The sequence below is a fragment of the Python bivittatus genome, unplaced genomic scaffold (genome assembly GCF_059951505.1).
Source record: "Python bivittatus isolate LINGU-HERP-01145 unplaced genomic scaffold, Pbiv_v1 ctg000020_np1212, whole genome shotgun sequence".
Classification (NCBI taxonomy): Eukaryota; Metazoa; Chordata; class Lepidosauria; order Squamata; family Pythonidae; genus Python; species Python bivittatus.
Window position 1 is genome coordinate 7,301,299 of NW_028277030.1, and position 17,292 is coordinate 7,318,590.

General features: G+C 36.2%; 1 protein-coding gene across 3 annotated transcripts in view; it reads left to right on the top strand.

Annotated features, from left to right (window-relative positions):
- The window catches only part of EHBP1 (EH domain binding protein 1), a 251,880-nt gene that overhangs the window by 114,717 nt on the left and 119,871 nt on the right, over positions 1-17,292 (top strand). For all 3 annotated transcript variants that reach the window (XM_088133990.1, XM_088133981.1, XM_088133985.1), the window contains one exon: positions 7,488-7,677. In XM_088133990.1, the coding sequence (XP_087990116.1) occupies positions 7,488-7,677 (190 nt within the window). The remainder of the gene's footprint in view (positions 1-7,487; positions 7,678-17,292) is intronic.

Below are 17,292 nucleotides of genomic sequence, written 5' to 3' on the forward strand. Positions count from 1 at the left end.
CATGACTCAGCTGCTCTTTCCTACCAATGCAAAGAGTCATCTTTCTTTCCTAACTGCGCTCCTAGAATGTGAGTGGACAAAAGAGGAGGATCAGAGACCCCAAGGTCTGATAGAAACAGTGTTGCTAGTCCTTTTCTCAGTGATTCTGTCCTACAGTGGAAGAAAGCAATCCCCAGCTACGGTTTCTTTACAACAAAAACCTACTAGCGCTGGGCAGATTCTGAAGGAAAAGCTATACTTATGGATTGCCCACCACTCATTTCAGTTAGCCTCCTTTATACTTTTACAACTTTCAAAGTTTTAGGTAAGTCTTCCCTGTAGATCCCCTTTCATGCTGGGTATCCATTATATGTTGCATAATGATCTTTCATGGAGCTTATGAAGTTGTAGGAGCCTTTGGAAAGAAATACAATAGCAATTCCATGGAAAAGTGCTGGAAATACTGCAGTCAGTTCTGCTGGTTATGTTACAGATATCGCTTGGGATACTCACATGAGGGAAGTCCAGTCCTCTATATGTAATGGGATACTCTTATCAGAGACACAGAGGCTGGATTCACCCACCACACTAAGCCATAGTTTGATTACAAGTCATGGTTGGATTTGCACAACACACTGAGCAATAAACTATAGTTTAGAAACCATAGCATTTGCATTCACCCAACACAATAAGTCAGAATTAAAGCACAGTGTGCCTTAGGGCAGTGTAGTACCCTGTCAGAGCAAAAAGTAACGTTTAGTGTTTGGAGTGCATTTTCCTGAGTCTAAATACACAATGAATCTTATTGTGGAAGTGAGGAGGAGGAGGACTGCCATCCAAGTGTTCCTCCAACAGTTCCAACCACAGCCCCACCCCCAGCATTGAGGAAATGGTTCTAGAATGACTGAGACAATACTTATTCTTCCTTTGCATAAACTTGCAGTAGAAGTCTGTGTACAGACTTCTGTTCTGCTGCAGGTATCCAGACTTTGATTCTGTAGAGTTGATAGGCTCGGGATCATGAGTGTCCATGAGAAGGCAGGCAAATGATGAAATGTGCATCATAATATCATCACAGAAATGCTGTGATTTCTGTACTTGCATCAGGCATTGGGGCACAAATACATAATCAAAGCATTTGTGTAATGTTGTCATCACATGTGTGTTATCATTTGGCATCATTGTGTTTTTTGCTGCAGACACTGGTCACCAGGAGTAAAGGTGTAGAAAATGCGTCCAATTTGAAACAATTCGAGTTTGACATACCATGAGCTCAGAACACTTCCTGTGAGGTTGGAAACAGCTTGTTTCAAACTGGAATGAGATGTTTCAGCTTCAGTATATTTTGTACTCTTTTCAGGAGTATTAAGCCAAGAGATGAATAGAAGAGTGCTTAAGGAGAACAGCCCTGCTAAATAAAGCTAACTGAGTGCATTTGGAAAGGCACACAGAGAGTTGGGAAGGTGGCAGTCCACCTGCAGTACTGCTTCTTAGTAGGTATTTAAGTTACACTGCTTATGTATTCTGGAGATTATAAACTGCAGTTGAGAAAAGTAGCCACTGAGAGACCAGTCTTCCATGAATTTGTCATCCTTGTTTACAGCTGTTTAAAGTATTGGCTATCTCCACATCTGATGAAGGTGAATTCCTCAGTTGAACTACGTGGTGCATGTTCAGATATATGTTTAATCCATCTCCTGCATGTTGCTGTTGGGTATTTGTGCCTGCGGTGTGGTGCCTGCATAAGCCATTAGCTCTTCTACAGGCTGTTGGAGATCAAGCTACTTGTTCACCACTCCTTTTCTCCTTAGTTCCTATCATACATGAGGCCAAAGCAAAGTAGCCTGTTCTATCATCTGTCTAGTCCATGTCTAGTTCTTCTCCTTATCCATGTTATTGCCTACTCACCTTTCAGAAACCCATTGAGATTTAGAGGAATATGATACAGATTTTAAAAATTTCAGGTCACCTTTCTGAAGAAAGAGAAGCAGAACTTATTGGGTGCAGTTCACTGTGTGTGATAAGCATTTATTTCAAATCTGCTCTCATTTTGTCTACACTCTAAACCAAACAACTCTAATCTTTTCAATCTCTTTTTACAGAAGTCTCTCCATCTCTCTTATCATTTTCATCATACGTCTCTGGATCATCCTATTTTTTCTCCTGTATGTATTTTTTAAGATGTGGTGACCAGCCTTGCCTGCAGTGTTCGAGAAGAGGGAACCCTCTGTGATGGCACTGGGACCCTTTCAGTATTGTTTTCCATCTCAGTCACTATGCATGTATTCCTTTTGCTTGTGTACTTATCCATGATTATCTGTGGAACTGAGAAGTATTAAAGAAAGTGGCTTGAATTCTGGAGGAGACTTTTGTAATTACAAGCAAAATATATTCACTTCAAAGCTGCTATCATGCTATGTAACCCATTATATCTAGGAAAAATAATACAGTGAAACCTTCATTTAACAGACCAGTTGGGAGAAGGGAATGTTCATTATTCCCAATAGTTCTGTAAATTGGAGTGTTTGTCATTTACAGTGATATCATTATGCAGCTGACATAAATTACATCATTTGCACATTGTTACACCACATGTGTCATTTGTATTATGCAGTTGATATAACTTGCACAACTGATGGAATCATTTCATCCAGGTCTGCTAAATCAAGGTTTCCCTGTATAATATAGTTGTTCATTTGTATGTTTAAATCTAGAACTATATATGGAATTCCTAGAACCAAATGCTTTTGGCTTTAGTGGGACAAGCCTCCAAGGGTTCTCTTTCTTGGCATCATGTTCCAAGTTCTCAATTTCTCTATTGCTCAGTCAGTGCCTATGTCAAGTTTTAATTGAAACTTAGCTGAGCTTGCATTTCTACACAGATTGTTTTAAATGAGCAATCTGTTGCTAATAGGATCAGTTTCCCCTAAAACTAAATAATTGTATATTATAACTATTTTCTCAGGGACCACTTAAACTTTCATTATTGCTAAAACGTTCCTTGGTCTTACAGTATAAATGGGGAGGTAGTATTGATATTGTAAAAACATTTTAAATTAATATTTCTGCTTTCTCTGTAGTAAATGTTTTCACTTAAAATTCTATAATTTTGCCTTCTGTATTGGCTCCTGTGTGACCTGAGATTTTGCCATTAAGTTACATTAGTTGTGTCTTCTGAACCAAATCTTTTAAACTAGCTTTTGCATGGAAAAATAGTCACATTAAATTAGGAAATGTAAAAACAGCCACTATCTAGGAAGGATGCTGTTGCCTCTAGGTGAATTGACTGAGCTTTCACCCTCTTTAAGTTCTCCATTACAACTTGTTCAGAAAACAAATATACTAACATAGACGCTTCATCATGGCTCCAGAGGTCTCTTCCAAAGGTTTTTCCACAGGAGAGAGCAAAATTTGTTTGACTTGTCTTCTCCACCCCATAGCATTTTTACCATATTTGGCTTCCAGGGATCCCAAGGTCTTCAGCTTCCAGGGAGTCCAAGGAGGCTGCACTATAGAGAAAGTAATGTAAAAGTCTTGTGTTTCAAGCTGGATACCCCTCATAGTACTCCATGTCCTCCTGAATTTTCAGTACTTTTCAACCAATTGCTACTGTTAACACCTCATTATGGTGTCCGGTTATTTCAGTTTTATTTTCCTAGTTTTCATGTATCAGAACTGTAGGGTTTAATCTTCTGGTTCTCCAGAAATTCTGCTCAAATAGCCACGTGAACTATTCTCCAGAACAAATAAAGGTCTGGAAAAATAATGATTACTAGATGTATTTTAATATTGCCTTCGCTACTTTGTGCTTATTTTAGATTCTGTCTTAGCTCAAAGTTCATACTTTTTTTCTTCACAAGTAACTATTCAGATGAGCTCAGTGTAAATATAATTTAATGAAACTCTTGATCACACTTTGCATAATTGCACACATTTCTGGACGAGGATATTTCTTCTAGTTAAATGGAATATAATCTTGGATGAAGGAGACATCTCTTATGCAGAAGCAGCCCAGAATAGATAAGTTATTTAAACATCCTGGAATTAGGTAATTACTAAAATATATTTTGAGTGCCTTTTGAGATGAATCATATCCATATTGGTTCTGTGCTATTCATGAAGCATGGTCTACTTAATCTAGTTTAAAGAAGATTCAGTGAACAAAGACTTAAAATCCATTCAGATTTGGAAGCTCAATTCTTGACATTTATCACACTGTACACTGGTAAAATAAGAGTAACTTACACAAACTGAAAATTAAAAATTTTCATCACAGTCATCACAAAACATAGATGTTTCATACTCTCATCCCACATTCAAAAGCACATTCAAAAGCTTCATCTGAAGTCACTTTTTTCCTAACTGCACAACTTTCTCTGATTAGAATATGAAGTCATGTACCTGCCTTACTTCTGTTCCAAAAGGTGGAAGAAGTCCTGCAGAGGCTGAACTTGTATGTCTTTTCTGAATGTCTATATTGACCTCGATTTCTGCATTAGCAAAAGGTTCCCAGGAATCTTATTGCAAACTGGTGGACCAAAGCATTGTATAAAACTAATTTAAAATTAAATTTCATATACGATAATACAAAATAGAGTGTGTGCCTAGATTGTATTTAAAGTGAACTAACTAAATGTGGGTGGGGTAGGCACAATCATGTGTCGCATATTTAAAAAATCTGATGTGACAAAACTTCTGGAAAAAGAGCAGTCCTTTATCTTTAAAAAATAAATAAAAGTGCTCTTGTGCAAATGACATGAAAAAGGTTCCTGTAACTATGAGCACCTTACTCATTACTCACATTAGATGTGGAGTAATCTCTGACAGATGTTGGATCTCTGTTTCCAAGGCCATAGAAGGTCAGATAGTTTGATGTCAAAACATGTTGTGTTTGCTAAATGTCCACAACAAAAAAATAACTTTTAGAACAAAAGAAAACTCTGTGACCTCCCATGTATAATGCATTGTCCTTGTTCTTATCTTTTCTCATCATTATTTTCACCTTGCTTTGAACTTTCTCTGTTTGAAGACAGCTTAACAAGCTTGTTAGCAAAATTAAATGATTGACAGACATTCTTGAGTCTTCTGTTCCAAATGGAGTACCATTCTTTTTCCACCTTTGCCTTCTGTCATGCACGTCTCCATTGTTTATTTTGACATCACTCTGAGCTTTGATTTTGTTCGTTTTTTGCATTTGATGAGCACTGATGTGAGAACAACTCAAAGGTGCATTCACTTTGCAACCTAGTTATTTTAGTCTCAGTTTCTTCTTTCATTCAACTAGATCCACATCTTCTCTCTGTAATAAACAATGACAACTCTGCTGTATAGTAGTTTATGAATGCAGTTGGGTTTTATATTTACTTTAATGCCTTTCCTCTTTTCCCAGAAATCTAGTTACATAATTAGCAAACTTGTCTTTCAGAGAATTACTTACTATATGTTTGTTCCAGTGAATGATTCTTCCTGGTCACAAAACAAATCACAAGGCAAGGGGTGGTGGTAAATGCATTGGCATCCTTGTTTTTATCCCACTTATCTAGCTCAAAATCCAAACCATTCAGAGACTGAACAGCAACAACAACAAAATTAAATATTTGCTTGGCAGAGAAAATAAATATAAATCCAAAATTATACAATTAAAAGGTAACCTGTTAGAAAACTATCCAAATTGCAGGCCAATATCTGCCTGAATCAATAGGCAAATGGAATTCAGCAAAGTCAAAATATATCATTAAAGGAGGATACATTTTTAGAATCATATAAATTGTTCAAAATGCTGTTTTAAAATGTATGAAAATAAAATTCCAAATGACCTTTTACCCAGATGTTACTAAAGGCTCTCCCAAAACAGTGAGGCTATTGAAAGTATGTTCTTTCTGTATGTGTTGAATTCATTTTCCTAAAAGGCTCGGTTTGTCAATGCAAGGATGGATCCAGAAGTATCCTTTTATGAATGCCTGGGCCTTCAGTTTAGTAGAAGCTTCTGCTAGTAGAAAGGGGAGTTCGGATTTTTTTGCTGACTTCCCCTCCCCCTGCCCCCTTCTCTTCTGCTTCCCTTTTTGTTCTAGAAAGTTCTCAATTCTCTGGATCAGATTTGCATGAGTGAAGGGAAGGAATAATCCACCAAAATGACCTTTTTGTTTTCTGTTTGCAGAAGCTTATGCTGGTTCAAAAGCTTGTCTATAAACACAGTAGCAGTGGGTTTAAATCCAAATTCTGTGTATCCAGATGCATATCTGGAGTTGCTGGCAGGGTGCCAAGGGGCACCATGTGCTTTCAGAGCCTTCTTTGGCACATGCCAAAGCTTCCTCCTTAACCTGGCTTTTTAATTTTGGTCGGTCGGTCTGTCTGTCTATCTCTGTGCTTGAAAACAAAGTACCAGCCACCAGTATTGACTTTAAATCCAAAGAATGCTTCTGGATCCTTTCTGGACCTTACAGGATACTCGTAAGAAATAAGCATGGAGGATAGCTACAGGCCGTTGTTCTGTTTGGAATGTACCAACTTGTTCAGGAAGAAAAAAATGTAATTCCTGCAGGCTTAATAGCCTCTGCTTTCTGTTCAGATATATACTTGGGAGCACTTTAAATGTTTATCAGTATTCTAAGCCACACCTTTATAACCAGTTTCAAACTCAAACATATGGGGAAAAAAACCCCCAGCTAGTTTTTATTTAATTGTATCCAAGGATTTTGATGCAGGAAATGTGATGATTCTTGAAACGGTTAATGTATGCTTCTTTTTCTGTCTAGATTATAATAGAATGAGTTGTGAACAGCTAATGTAAGGCTCTGTGAGCACATGATTGTAGGGAATATCCATTCATGAAGTAATTTTTTTGCCTAAGACCGGTAGACTCCAGTAAACAACTGTGTGCTATATCTCCAATCTCTATAATTTGTAACTGTATATTCCTTGTCACATTGCTAAAGAGTGGTTAACTTGCTATATTTCAAAAATCATCCCAATTTTGCTTTTCCTTTTACAGGTTTTTATGTTAGACAACATTTAAAGTATGACAATTACATAAGAATTTGGACAAAAAAAGAGGTTTTATGTCTGCATAGTCAGCATTATCACATTTTGTCTAGTATTCCCTTATATCTTGATTGTTACTATGCAAATAAACAGTTAGAAAATCTTTATTTTTACTATATTAAGTCTCATTCTTCAGAAAGAAGTGATGATCGCTAATGTATATAATGCCTCTGTGGATCCATTTTACCCCCAGTTAATTTTTTTTTAAAAAATGGTGACTACAGATTTCTTGGCTTTAGGCATTATTTGTACCTAGCTGTAGACACCTCACTCATCAGTTTATTTGGGGGTGGAGGAACCAGCAGCATAATCAGTAGGTCTTTTGTTTCTATGTGTGTCTTTTTTCTTTTCTTTTGTATGAAACTACATCAATCTATAGTCACGATTTAGAACCAACAAATGACTTTCAGGAATGGCACTAAAAATACCGAGGTAGCCAATAAATTTGTTTCCCTTCTTTCAATTAGATCCAATCCCTTTTATGAACCCAAAGCAAGTTCTGCTTTAAATGATCAAGTTACTTCCGTGCAAGAAACAGAAAGGAAGATGAAAAGAAAAGCTCCGGAACCACCAATTCTCTCACCAAAGGTAGAAAGAGAAGCAAGTGAGAACATGTCAGCTATTCATGCAGTGAAAGAGCTTTCCTCTTCTCCTAAGGTGTGTACGACCTTGTCACCAATCTTTGCTAAAAGTTGAAATCCCTCTTCTTCTGTTGGACGTGTTGGCAACCTTCTCGGTTAATACATACGATCTTGGCTATACATCCTCCACTTATCGTCATTTATTTCGTTCCGAATGGGCAGAACCAAGAGGTTGAAATCTGATGCAGTGACACAACCAAAGAAATTTCTAGACAGGAGGGCTGGTCTCCAAATCGTTGCACTGTTTTTTTCAAGCAGGGTGCAAACTGTAGCTGTGCATTCAGAGAGCTATGTTGCAGACTTCTTTAGGACTGAAGTAATACTACTCAGAACAGTATTGCCACTTTTAGCACTTTCCACTCACCTCCCACAGTATGTTTAGTCCCCCCAAAATAGGCACAAAATGTACTGAAATTGGGATTTTATTCAATTACAAGTCTTGAAAACAGAATAAAAGTCTCTGAAATAAATGAAAATATATCTCACAGAAAAAGTTTTAATTAGCAAAGGCTACAGTGAAATGCAGATTATACAGCCCAGAATTTAAAACGTGATGGCTGTAATCTTATGTATCCTAACCAGGGATTAAATCCCACTGAACAAAATATTTTACCTCAGAGTAAAAATATTTGGGATTGCTCTAGTAACCATTTAAAAAAAAAAAAAGATGTTTGATTTTTCGCAAATGATAGGCTTTCAGAGCAAGGGTAAATAACCAGTGCTCCCAGATGCAAGGAATTATCTGTCATCTAAAACATACAGTATTGGGGAAGTAAATATATTGTATATATTTACTTCCCAAATATAATTTTAAGAAACTTTGATGTATACATGTCAGAAAACCTGTTAAGAAACGACAGCAAAATCGGAGATAGGTTACACACAACTTTTAGCGGCACAATCCAAATTGTAAATAACTTTTGAATTCTGCCCTTAGAATAACATTGGGTCAGATCTGGACTTCATGTCCTGCAGATGTAAGGGCTCCAATCTATGGAAAACCTTAGATTTAGCAGAGGAATTCTCTGAGCAGAAAGGAAGAAGGCAAAGCCCTCCCCTACTCTTTGGATAGATTTTGGAAGCACAGATAGTTGCAGAAGGAGGAGAAAATATGCCCTCCTGATAGGAAATTCCCCAGCAGAATTCTGCTTCAGTGATGATCATGCCAGTAGAATCAAAGTCTGGGTCCAACCCATTTAGTAAACCTGCCTTTATATTTTCTTACCTTAGATAAGCTTGCCCTTTTCCCAGATGAAACCGTCAAAAAACCTTCAATATTTTTCTTTAATTCTAATTCAGCCTGCCTGGAGTATGTTGACTGATTCTTTTTGAACAAAATAATGTGCTTCTGTTTCTTCTGTTCTGTGAATTTACTGGACCTTAGGTGTGGCAGTTGATGCTTAAAGGGTTGGAATGAGCTATTTTTCAAGGAGATCTAGCACAGAAGCGCAGGAATGTGTTCTATTGAACAATTGCTTCTTTCCTTTCATCCATTCATCCAAAAATGGTTGCGTGTGAGGGAGAACAAAATGTGTTATTTAAAGTCACTATTTGATTTCTTATAGGACCCCCTACCTTTAAACAATACTAAACATGTTCTGCATGCCATTGTGATACCTGGATCACACTGAGCGAACCAGATTAGGCAAATATTCAGAAATGATTCAGGTTGCTGATTCTTATATTGTCCTTCAAATAACAAGAAATACTATGATAAGCTTAAGAGTTCCATCTTCATTTTGTAACTTATTAGCCTGAAGTGAAAATTGCATGCAATAATATCACAAGAAATGTATTTAGTTATAAATAGCACACAAAAACAACTTTTTTTTTCTTTTTCCCCATAATCCGTGATTTGAAACCTCCTTGTATGAATGTGCTTTTCATTTTAAGGCAGAAAAGGAGAGGAGAAAAATATCTTTCGCCGTGTCCTCCAGACCCTTTTTAAAAACCTGTAGCTGTTCTTAAGAGCCGTGTATTTTAGATATCATCATTTCAGTTAAGAGCTGAATGGGACTCCTTGTCACATCTATCAAACTACTACTTAATTATGCAGAGGAGTTGCTGATGAATTCCTGTCGCTCAAGGGCTGAGTTTACCGGTGCCTCAATTCTCCCAAACAAGGTAGAAAGAGTTTGATACCAGAAGCTTCCCCTGGGGAGTGTTTATCAGCAAGACAAAATACAGAGAAATGAAGCCACTTGGACTGGCAACCAGAGTGTAGAATTGCACTTTTAAAACTTGCTGTATTGGCGCACATAAGCTTAGGTTTGTTTGCAGTAGAGTTTCTGTGATAAGACTGAAACATCTTACTTGGTTTCTGATTTGAGATTAACAAACAAGCAATTTGGTCAAAAGTTCAGATAAGATATTGACACTTAAATTGAGGATAGGAAGAAACTACTTGTGAAGATATATAACAAGTTGTATATGGTGTGTGTGTGTGTTTCTTTTAATCTGCTTACTCGGTTGATTCAGGGTCCATACCTACTATTCCGTTACTCCAAATCTAGTTTGGGAAAAGGGAAGAAGGTTACCTGATTAAAGTCTGTATGAGTTTTCTATGAGTAAATGGAGCTGAATAACACCCCATTTTATTCCATCATTCCAACTTGATCCAGGGAGTATCTCCATTTATTATGCATGACTGTTGTTATGTTTACAAATCTGGGTGGGAAAGAGACAATTTGTGAATGTTATCTAAATAGGTAGGGAAAACCTATTTAGTTATTCAATATATTTTGATTTCTGTGTTTAGCTTTCTATTTACATATAATTTCTTGCAGGATGACCCCTCAATAAGGGGTTCCAATCTATTGCATTCTAAATAGTGTTTCCTATTATTCTTACTCTCTTATGTGCAGCTCAGGACCCTTGATTCTTGTAGAGCGGCTATGAAGCTCTACAAAATTTGGAAAGTGATGTCTGTGAACAGAGTGCCTGCCACAGGCATTTTCTTAGTATTCTTTGCAATTGATTTGAAATGGACTTTCATTTGCTTTTTGCTGACCACTTTCATTTCTTGAGGACTGGTCTCAGTAACGTTAGCACATCAGCATCTAACGACTAGGCCTGAAATATTAATTTTAAAATATATTAACTATATTCTCCTTGCTCTAGTCACCATGTCCCTCCCACCCTAGCTTTTACTCCAGCAATTTTTTTTTAATATAGAATGCTGTAATGCCATTTCCTTTTCCTGTCACTTTCCATCCTTTATCTCTAATTCATCTTCCTCTATTTAAGAACTATACGTGTTGATTTTAAGAAGCTTTTGTTCTACAAATATTAATGTAGCATAGTTCCTGATGTACTTAAATAAGTATATGGATATCTGATATCCATATAAGTCACCCAGAAATGGATAGGGTATAAACACATATTTGTATTTTTGTATGAACTTTGTTTTATATTGTATTTTTCTATGTGAGCCACTGAGAGGTTTTTTTTTTAATTATTGTGGAGGCATACAAATAAGTTTCCTTGCACCCAAAACGGAAATGGCAAAATAAGTATTCAGAGGTATTTTCTGTGGATTGCTACCCAATACCTACTATTCAGAAATACATAGTCAGTGAACCTAAGAATTTCCTATTAAAAGCCTTTGATAACCATTTTTTCCTTCACGAATATTGTAATATCCTTTTAAAGCCATAAATACTAATGACTAGCATCACATTTTGTGACAATGGATTCCTTAAGTTAATGATGGTGATGTAAGAATCTTTTACTTTATTCAGGTGTTGAAATACTCTCCATTTATGTGACAACATAAGAACAAGTGCATCTTTCATAATAGGTTAGCCATTTTGCAATTTGAAAATATGCTTTAGCCAGATAATTCTAATTTTCAACAGATTCTCTTGTTGTTGTTGTTGTTGTTACAATCTTTGGAATTAGGTTAAGCAAAATATATTATTTATATATGTAAGAATCTTTTAACACTAAAATGTTCCTACGGCTTAGTATTGTAGTTAACTCTCTTGCACAATTGTACCTGACTACAATAGATATGTACGTATGCCAGATAAATGGTTCTTGTTCTCAGAACATTTGATGGCATGAAGGAAAGGCCGTACTGGTACACTCAGATTTCGAAACTTGTTTCCAACCAAATTTGCATGCATTGGAGCTGTAATGGATTTGCTATGTACCCCTTTATTATTGACATACCCCGCATATTTCCCCTTACTGTGTCATCTTAGATTTAGTTTGCTCTTTCTTCTTACTCTTCCACATAATGTTTTATTTTTGCTGCTGTTCTTTAAAGGTAAATTAAATCTTGGAATATTTTGGGACAAATCTAATTCCTAAATAAAGTTCAGTATAACTTTTCTATGCAATCTGTAAGATTGATTGATGTTCTTAGAAATAGCAGATCTCTATCACATAGATTTATATTAAACAAAGATTAACTATAACTTTTAGTAAACAAGTTCAAAAGAAGGAACACGCTACTTATTTGCATGAGAAATTGTTTCTATATGCAAAATGTGAAGGCAATGGTGTAGGATAATACAGCAATTACTTAACATTATTAATACTGTATACCATTGAGTTTTAGAAACAGTCTTTCATAAAAAGCTTGTAAAAAATGGTCTTATGACAATGTTATTACTTATGTTGGAGTTTTTTTAATGATTTTTATCAAGGGAGCTAAATTGCTATGGTCAGATTATGTACTTTTGATTTAGCATAATATAATATTTAAATTTCTTATACAATTGTAACTATCATTCACACTGATGTGAAATCTAACAATAATTTTGGAAGTTCATAAAGTTTATCAGATGGGAAATCATCCTGGAAATATGGCATACTATGATAAATGAGGGAGATAGCAATCATCAAAGACTTGCAACTGACTTCTAAGTCAACATAACTCCAAGGTGATGAAAGCATTCCATTTAATTCCAACACATTTTTTACAAACGTGGGTGGCTTAAAGGTTTTTCTTTTAAAGGAAAAAACAAACATTTCTTAAATTCAGTAAGGGTGTGGCCAGGCCCTAAACTGTCCAAATTTGTTTTTACCAAGTGTATTTTTTTTTCATTCGTGCAAGATAAATTCAAACACCATTTTCACAGGACTTTAAGTAATACAGATAGTCCCCAGGTTTAAGGACCATAGTTAAGAATGGAGCCCATTGTAGCAAAATTCAAGTTAAATACTCAATGATTCAAATGAAATACACAATGGTTCAAGTTCATTACACAATACTACTGATAGAGTATGATACAATAATAATGTTCCAGCTTACATACATATTCAACTTAAGGACAGGCCTTGGGAATAGAACTTGTTCTTAAATTGGGGACTACCTGTACTTGCCTGAATTGATAGTTCATCATCACCGAAATATTAAGAGGAGTATTTACCCTAAGCATTTATCTTGGACTTCTGCTAGTACGTTTTCCAACTAAGCGCGTTCATGATGTGCAATTCACTTCATCAGATGCATAAAGTGGCTACTGATGTAGGATTTAAACTGGGATGAGGTGGGAATGAGAAGGGGGGAAGACAGGTTGGTTATGGAAATGTAGGCTACATGTGAGACAGATTAGAAGTACCTTATCAATTAACAATTGTAATGCATTAAAAACCCATTTTCTTTGTCAAGTCCTTTTGAGATTGTCTGAAACCTTTTGATGTTTATGAGTTCAGCAATTTCTTGTTCAGTAGTCCAGTTCAAAAATGGTCTCATTAAGATTTGCAATATAGTAGGGTGTCCTGACAGGTTGAAATGCTCTGACATTACTTTGTCCTTGTTTGGACTAACAAGGATAACTAACATGGCTGTCCTACTCCAGCTACCTTTTGTGTCTTTCAACTTATAATAGATATTAGGGCTGTGCATTCTTGAAAAGTAGTTCAGATTACATGCTTCTGACCTCGTATTGGCACAGCGTCTCTCTGCTTTTTCTCAAAGCAGGCATTCTTTGTAGGGGACAGCTTGTCTGTTAGGTTAAGGTTAGGTGGCTCCTACTCTTGTGGCCTTCTGACATGTGAAAGCTTAGCCCTTTTGGAAGATCTTTGGAGGTTGATTGTATAGAGTCATAGGAACCAGACTGGTTGTTTTTTTCTGTTTGTTGTATTATTATAGGAAAACCAGTCTGCTGTAGTGGTTAAGACATCAGGCTAGACACTGGGGGACTGTAAGTTCTAGTCCTGCCTTAGACACAAAGCCAGCTGGGTGACCTTTGGCCAGTCGCGCACTCTCAGCCCTAGGAAGGAGCCAAGGACAAACCAGTTCCAAAAAACCTTGCCAAGAAAACTGCAGGGACTAGTCCAGGCAGTCACCAGAAGTCAAAAAGCTAACACACAAAAAAGTATTATTATACAGTATATTACATTCTTTATTATGTATTTTGTATATTATCTAGAGCTTTGGGGGATAGAGGCAGTCAATAAATACACAAAGAAATAAAATAATCCAACTGTTAATAAACTCTTAAATCAACCCCCCAAAACAGGCAGCTGTGTTAAGAGACACATTAGAACCAACTCCTTTGTTGGCTGAACAACCGTAGAGGAGAAAGATACTAAAAACTAGCTGAAACTATAAATAATTGGAAAGGGAGAAAAACATGAAAGCAGCTGAGCTTTGTAACCAACATACACATCAGAGATTTGGTATACATAATTTGTATATATAGAAAATTGGTATACATGAGTCAAGCCCAACAGAAACTCGTCAGGATTGTTCTGGTACAGAGATTAATAGTTGACCTCTATATCACACCTGGCATTCAAGCTATGTCAAGGTACCACAACCTGTGATTAAAGATGATTATTGCGAGACCAATGTACTGTAACATCCCAGAAGGTCCCAACATTTTTAGCTGTAGCAATAGCTATCAGAAGCCAGTGGGTTTGCTCTATAAAAATCTGCATTTCTGTCACACTGAAAGCACTCGGAGATGCCTGACACACATGAATTGACATCACTCCATTCAACAATATTTGTGAACGGCAGTATGTTTACTTCATTTATATAAATATCTTTATTGATTCTGAATTTCAATCAAAGATATTTTTACCTTTTGCAGAAGTATTCAGAAGCACGTTTTCTTTAGACTTTTGGAATCCTTGCCTAAAATAATTCCAGTCCTGACAAAAAGCAGTTCCTTCTAAAAGGGAAAGAAAACTACACCTAAATAAAAACCATGAGAAGAAAGTATATCTTCCTAGAGCTCCTTGTTGTATTTTACCACCAAAAGAAAGAAAGAAGTGGTCATTGTATGTTAGCATTGTGAGACTTCCTGGAGCCTGTATGTTTCTGAATATGCTTTTTTTTAATGAGCTCCTCTTTAAAACATAGTGCTGAGGGAATTTTTTATTGTTAACTCTAACTTTTTTTCTTTCCTTTTAACGTAAAATTTATGAATGAGGTGAAGTATTTTCAAGTTCACAATGTTAGTGACATTTATTTAAATTATATCCTTATTAAAAGTAGTGTTCAAGGCAGCTAACAATAAAAAAACAGACTATAACATAATTAAAATTCAGACTGCAGCAATTCATACATAGTAAAAAGGTCAGTTAAGAAAGAAATGTATCAGTAAGAAAGACACAAACAGTCATTAGTTTAATGGCTATTTCAGATTTAAAAGCTGTCTGGAAAAAAATAAAAGACTGGTTTGCATGGCAAGAGATGGATGACAGAGAATGCGAAGGCCTGCGAGCATCCACCAATCCTTTTTTTAATTCCCTGTCTGAAGGCCTCCACTGGTGACCGATAGAATGGCCTTTCCTACAGAAGATGAAAGATAAGCAGGCTCATACCTGAGTGGTTGATTTTTCAAGTAGCCTGTTCCCAAGTCATGAAGAGCTCTACTGGTCATAACCAGTACTTTGAATTTTGCCCCCAAATAGACCAATGTCCATTGAAGCTGACTGGAAAAATTGAGTCAGTTTCCTCATATAAGTGGCCCTCTTTAGCACTCGAACTGCAGCAGGTTAAACCAGGTGAAATACGTGTTGTCAACTAAGCTGTACCAAAATGTGTTATTATGACCAAATTGTATTTTGTAACAAAATTATCAAACCATTTCAGCTATGTTGAAGTCTAGCTTTTAAATTCTCAAAACTGCACAGTTAAACCATACATCATAATTAGAATTTGGCAATAGTTTAGTCAGGTTTATCTGCTGGCAGTAATTTAGGGGAAGGTGTTGGGGGCAGGGCATTCAGAACCAGACCATCATGTATGAGCATGAGAGAGTGGCAGGGATAACTCCAGTTAGTTTTCTAAATCAGCCAACAGATAGAAAGATTTATTTTGCTATGATCTCTATCTCTCTGTGAAAATTACTAAGATACTTTTAACCCTGGTTGATTGCTCTGAGAAAAGATGCTGCAGCCTTAGGTCAGAATGTCACATTAGTATATCAGTGCTTCTAGAATGAAAGATACATCTAACTCACTCATTCCCAACATTGTTTAGTAAATACATTGTAAGCCTAGCAGCTGGTGCCTAGCATGCCTATAGCTAGACAGCCATTCATCTAAGCTTTGATCCAGAAGAGTATTGTAAGCTTTATCATGTTTCTCTTCTCTAGCATAGTGCTCCAGGCCCCTTTCTTCTACTTCTTCACTATATTCAGTGAATTTTATTTTGTTTTTTAATAAACATTTCAGATGTATATAATAAAAACAAAACATAAACTGATTATCCTGTTTCAGTTGCAAGTCAGGAATGTAATAGCAGTATTAAATGGAGAACTGATAGCGGGTTTATCCAATAGGGTAAAAAAAATTTAAAAAAACATTTTGTCTGCCAACTTGTCTGCCATCAGTTATCGATTCAGATTTTAAATCTCCATGGCTTCAAAGTCATAGCAGTTGATAAAGGCTTTAGAAGAAAAAGAAGTATATTCAGTACTGTATTTTGTCTTCATAAGTTCTGTGAATGAGAATTTCATGAATTGAAGACAGAACATGAGCTTGAAATCCTTGTTCCTTTGAGGTACAGTTAAGTATTCCATGTTGGATGCAATAATTAAGAACAGCCAAATCCCAGTGGAATCTTGTTCTAGATAAGCATGTTTCAGGTTGCTATTTTCCCACTGATGCTGCATCTCTCATACATTAATTTATAAATTAGAAGTAATTGGATTAGAAGATGGGAGTTAACATAAATAAGTCCTTAAAAATGCACAGTGCTCTCAAAGACTTCTTGTCTTAGAGTTTACTAGACAGGGATTACACTTTTGGGCTCTTTGAGGAGGAGCATTTCAAAGCTGTTCTGCCTTTGGAACATTAAGATCTTGTAACTCTTTTCCCTATTACTCTTAATAACCCAACCAAGGCCAGAAGGAAGAAAGTAAACTATAGGATGTCAGGAGTAAAGGGAAAAATAGTAAGTGTTCTAATAAGATCAAATCATTTGGGTTAGGGTTAGGCTGGGAATATTACTAATAGGAAGTTGTTTTATGTTCATCATATTATTGGTCCATCATTCTCAACCCTGCATTTTAAAGTATAGATTTGGATAACTTGCATATGGAAACTGAAAATCATTCTTTTTTTAATGTATTTGTTTCTGTTTGCTTTGTTTTTGAAACAAAGAAAGGAATGCAGAAGAAAGGAAAAAGGCACGCCTGTGAAACTAAGGCAGAAGAGCAACTGG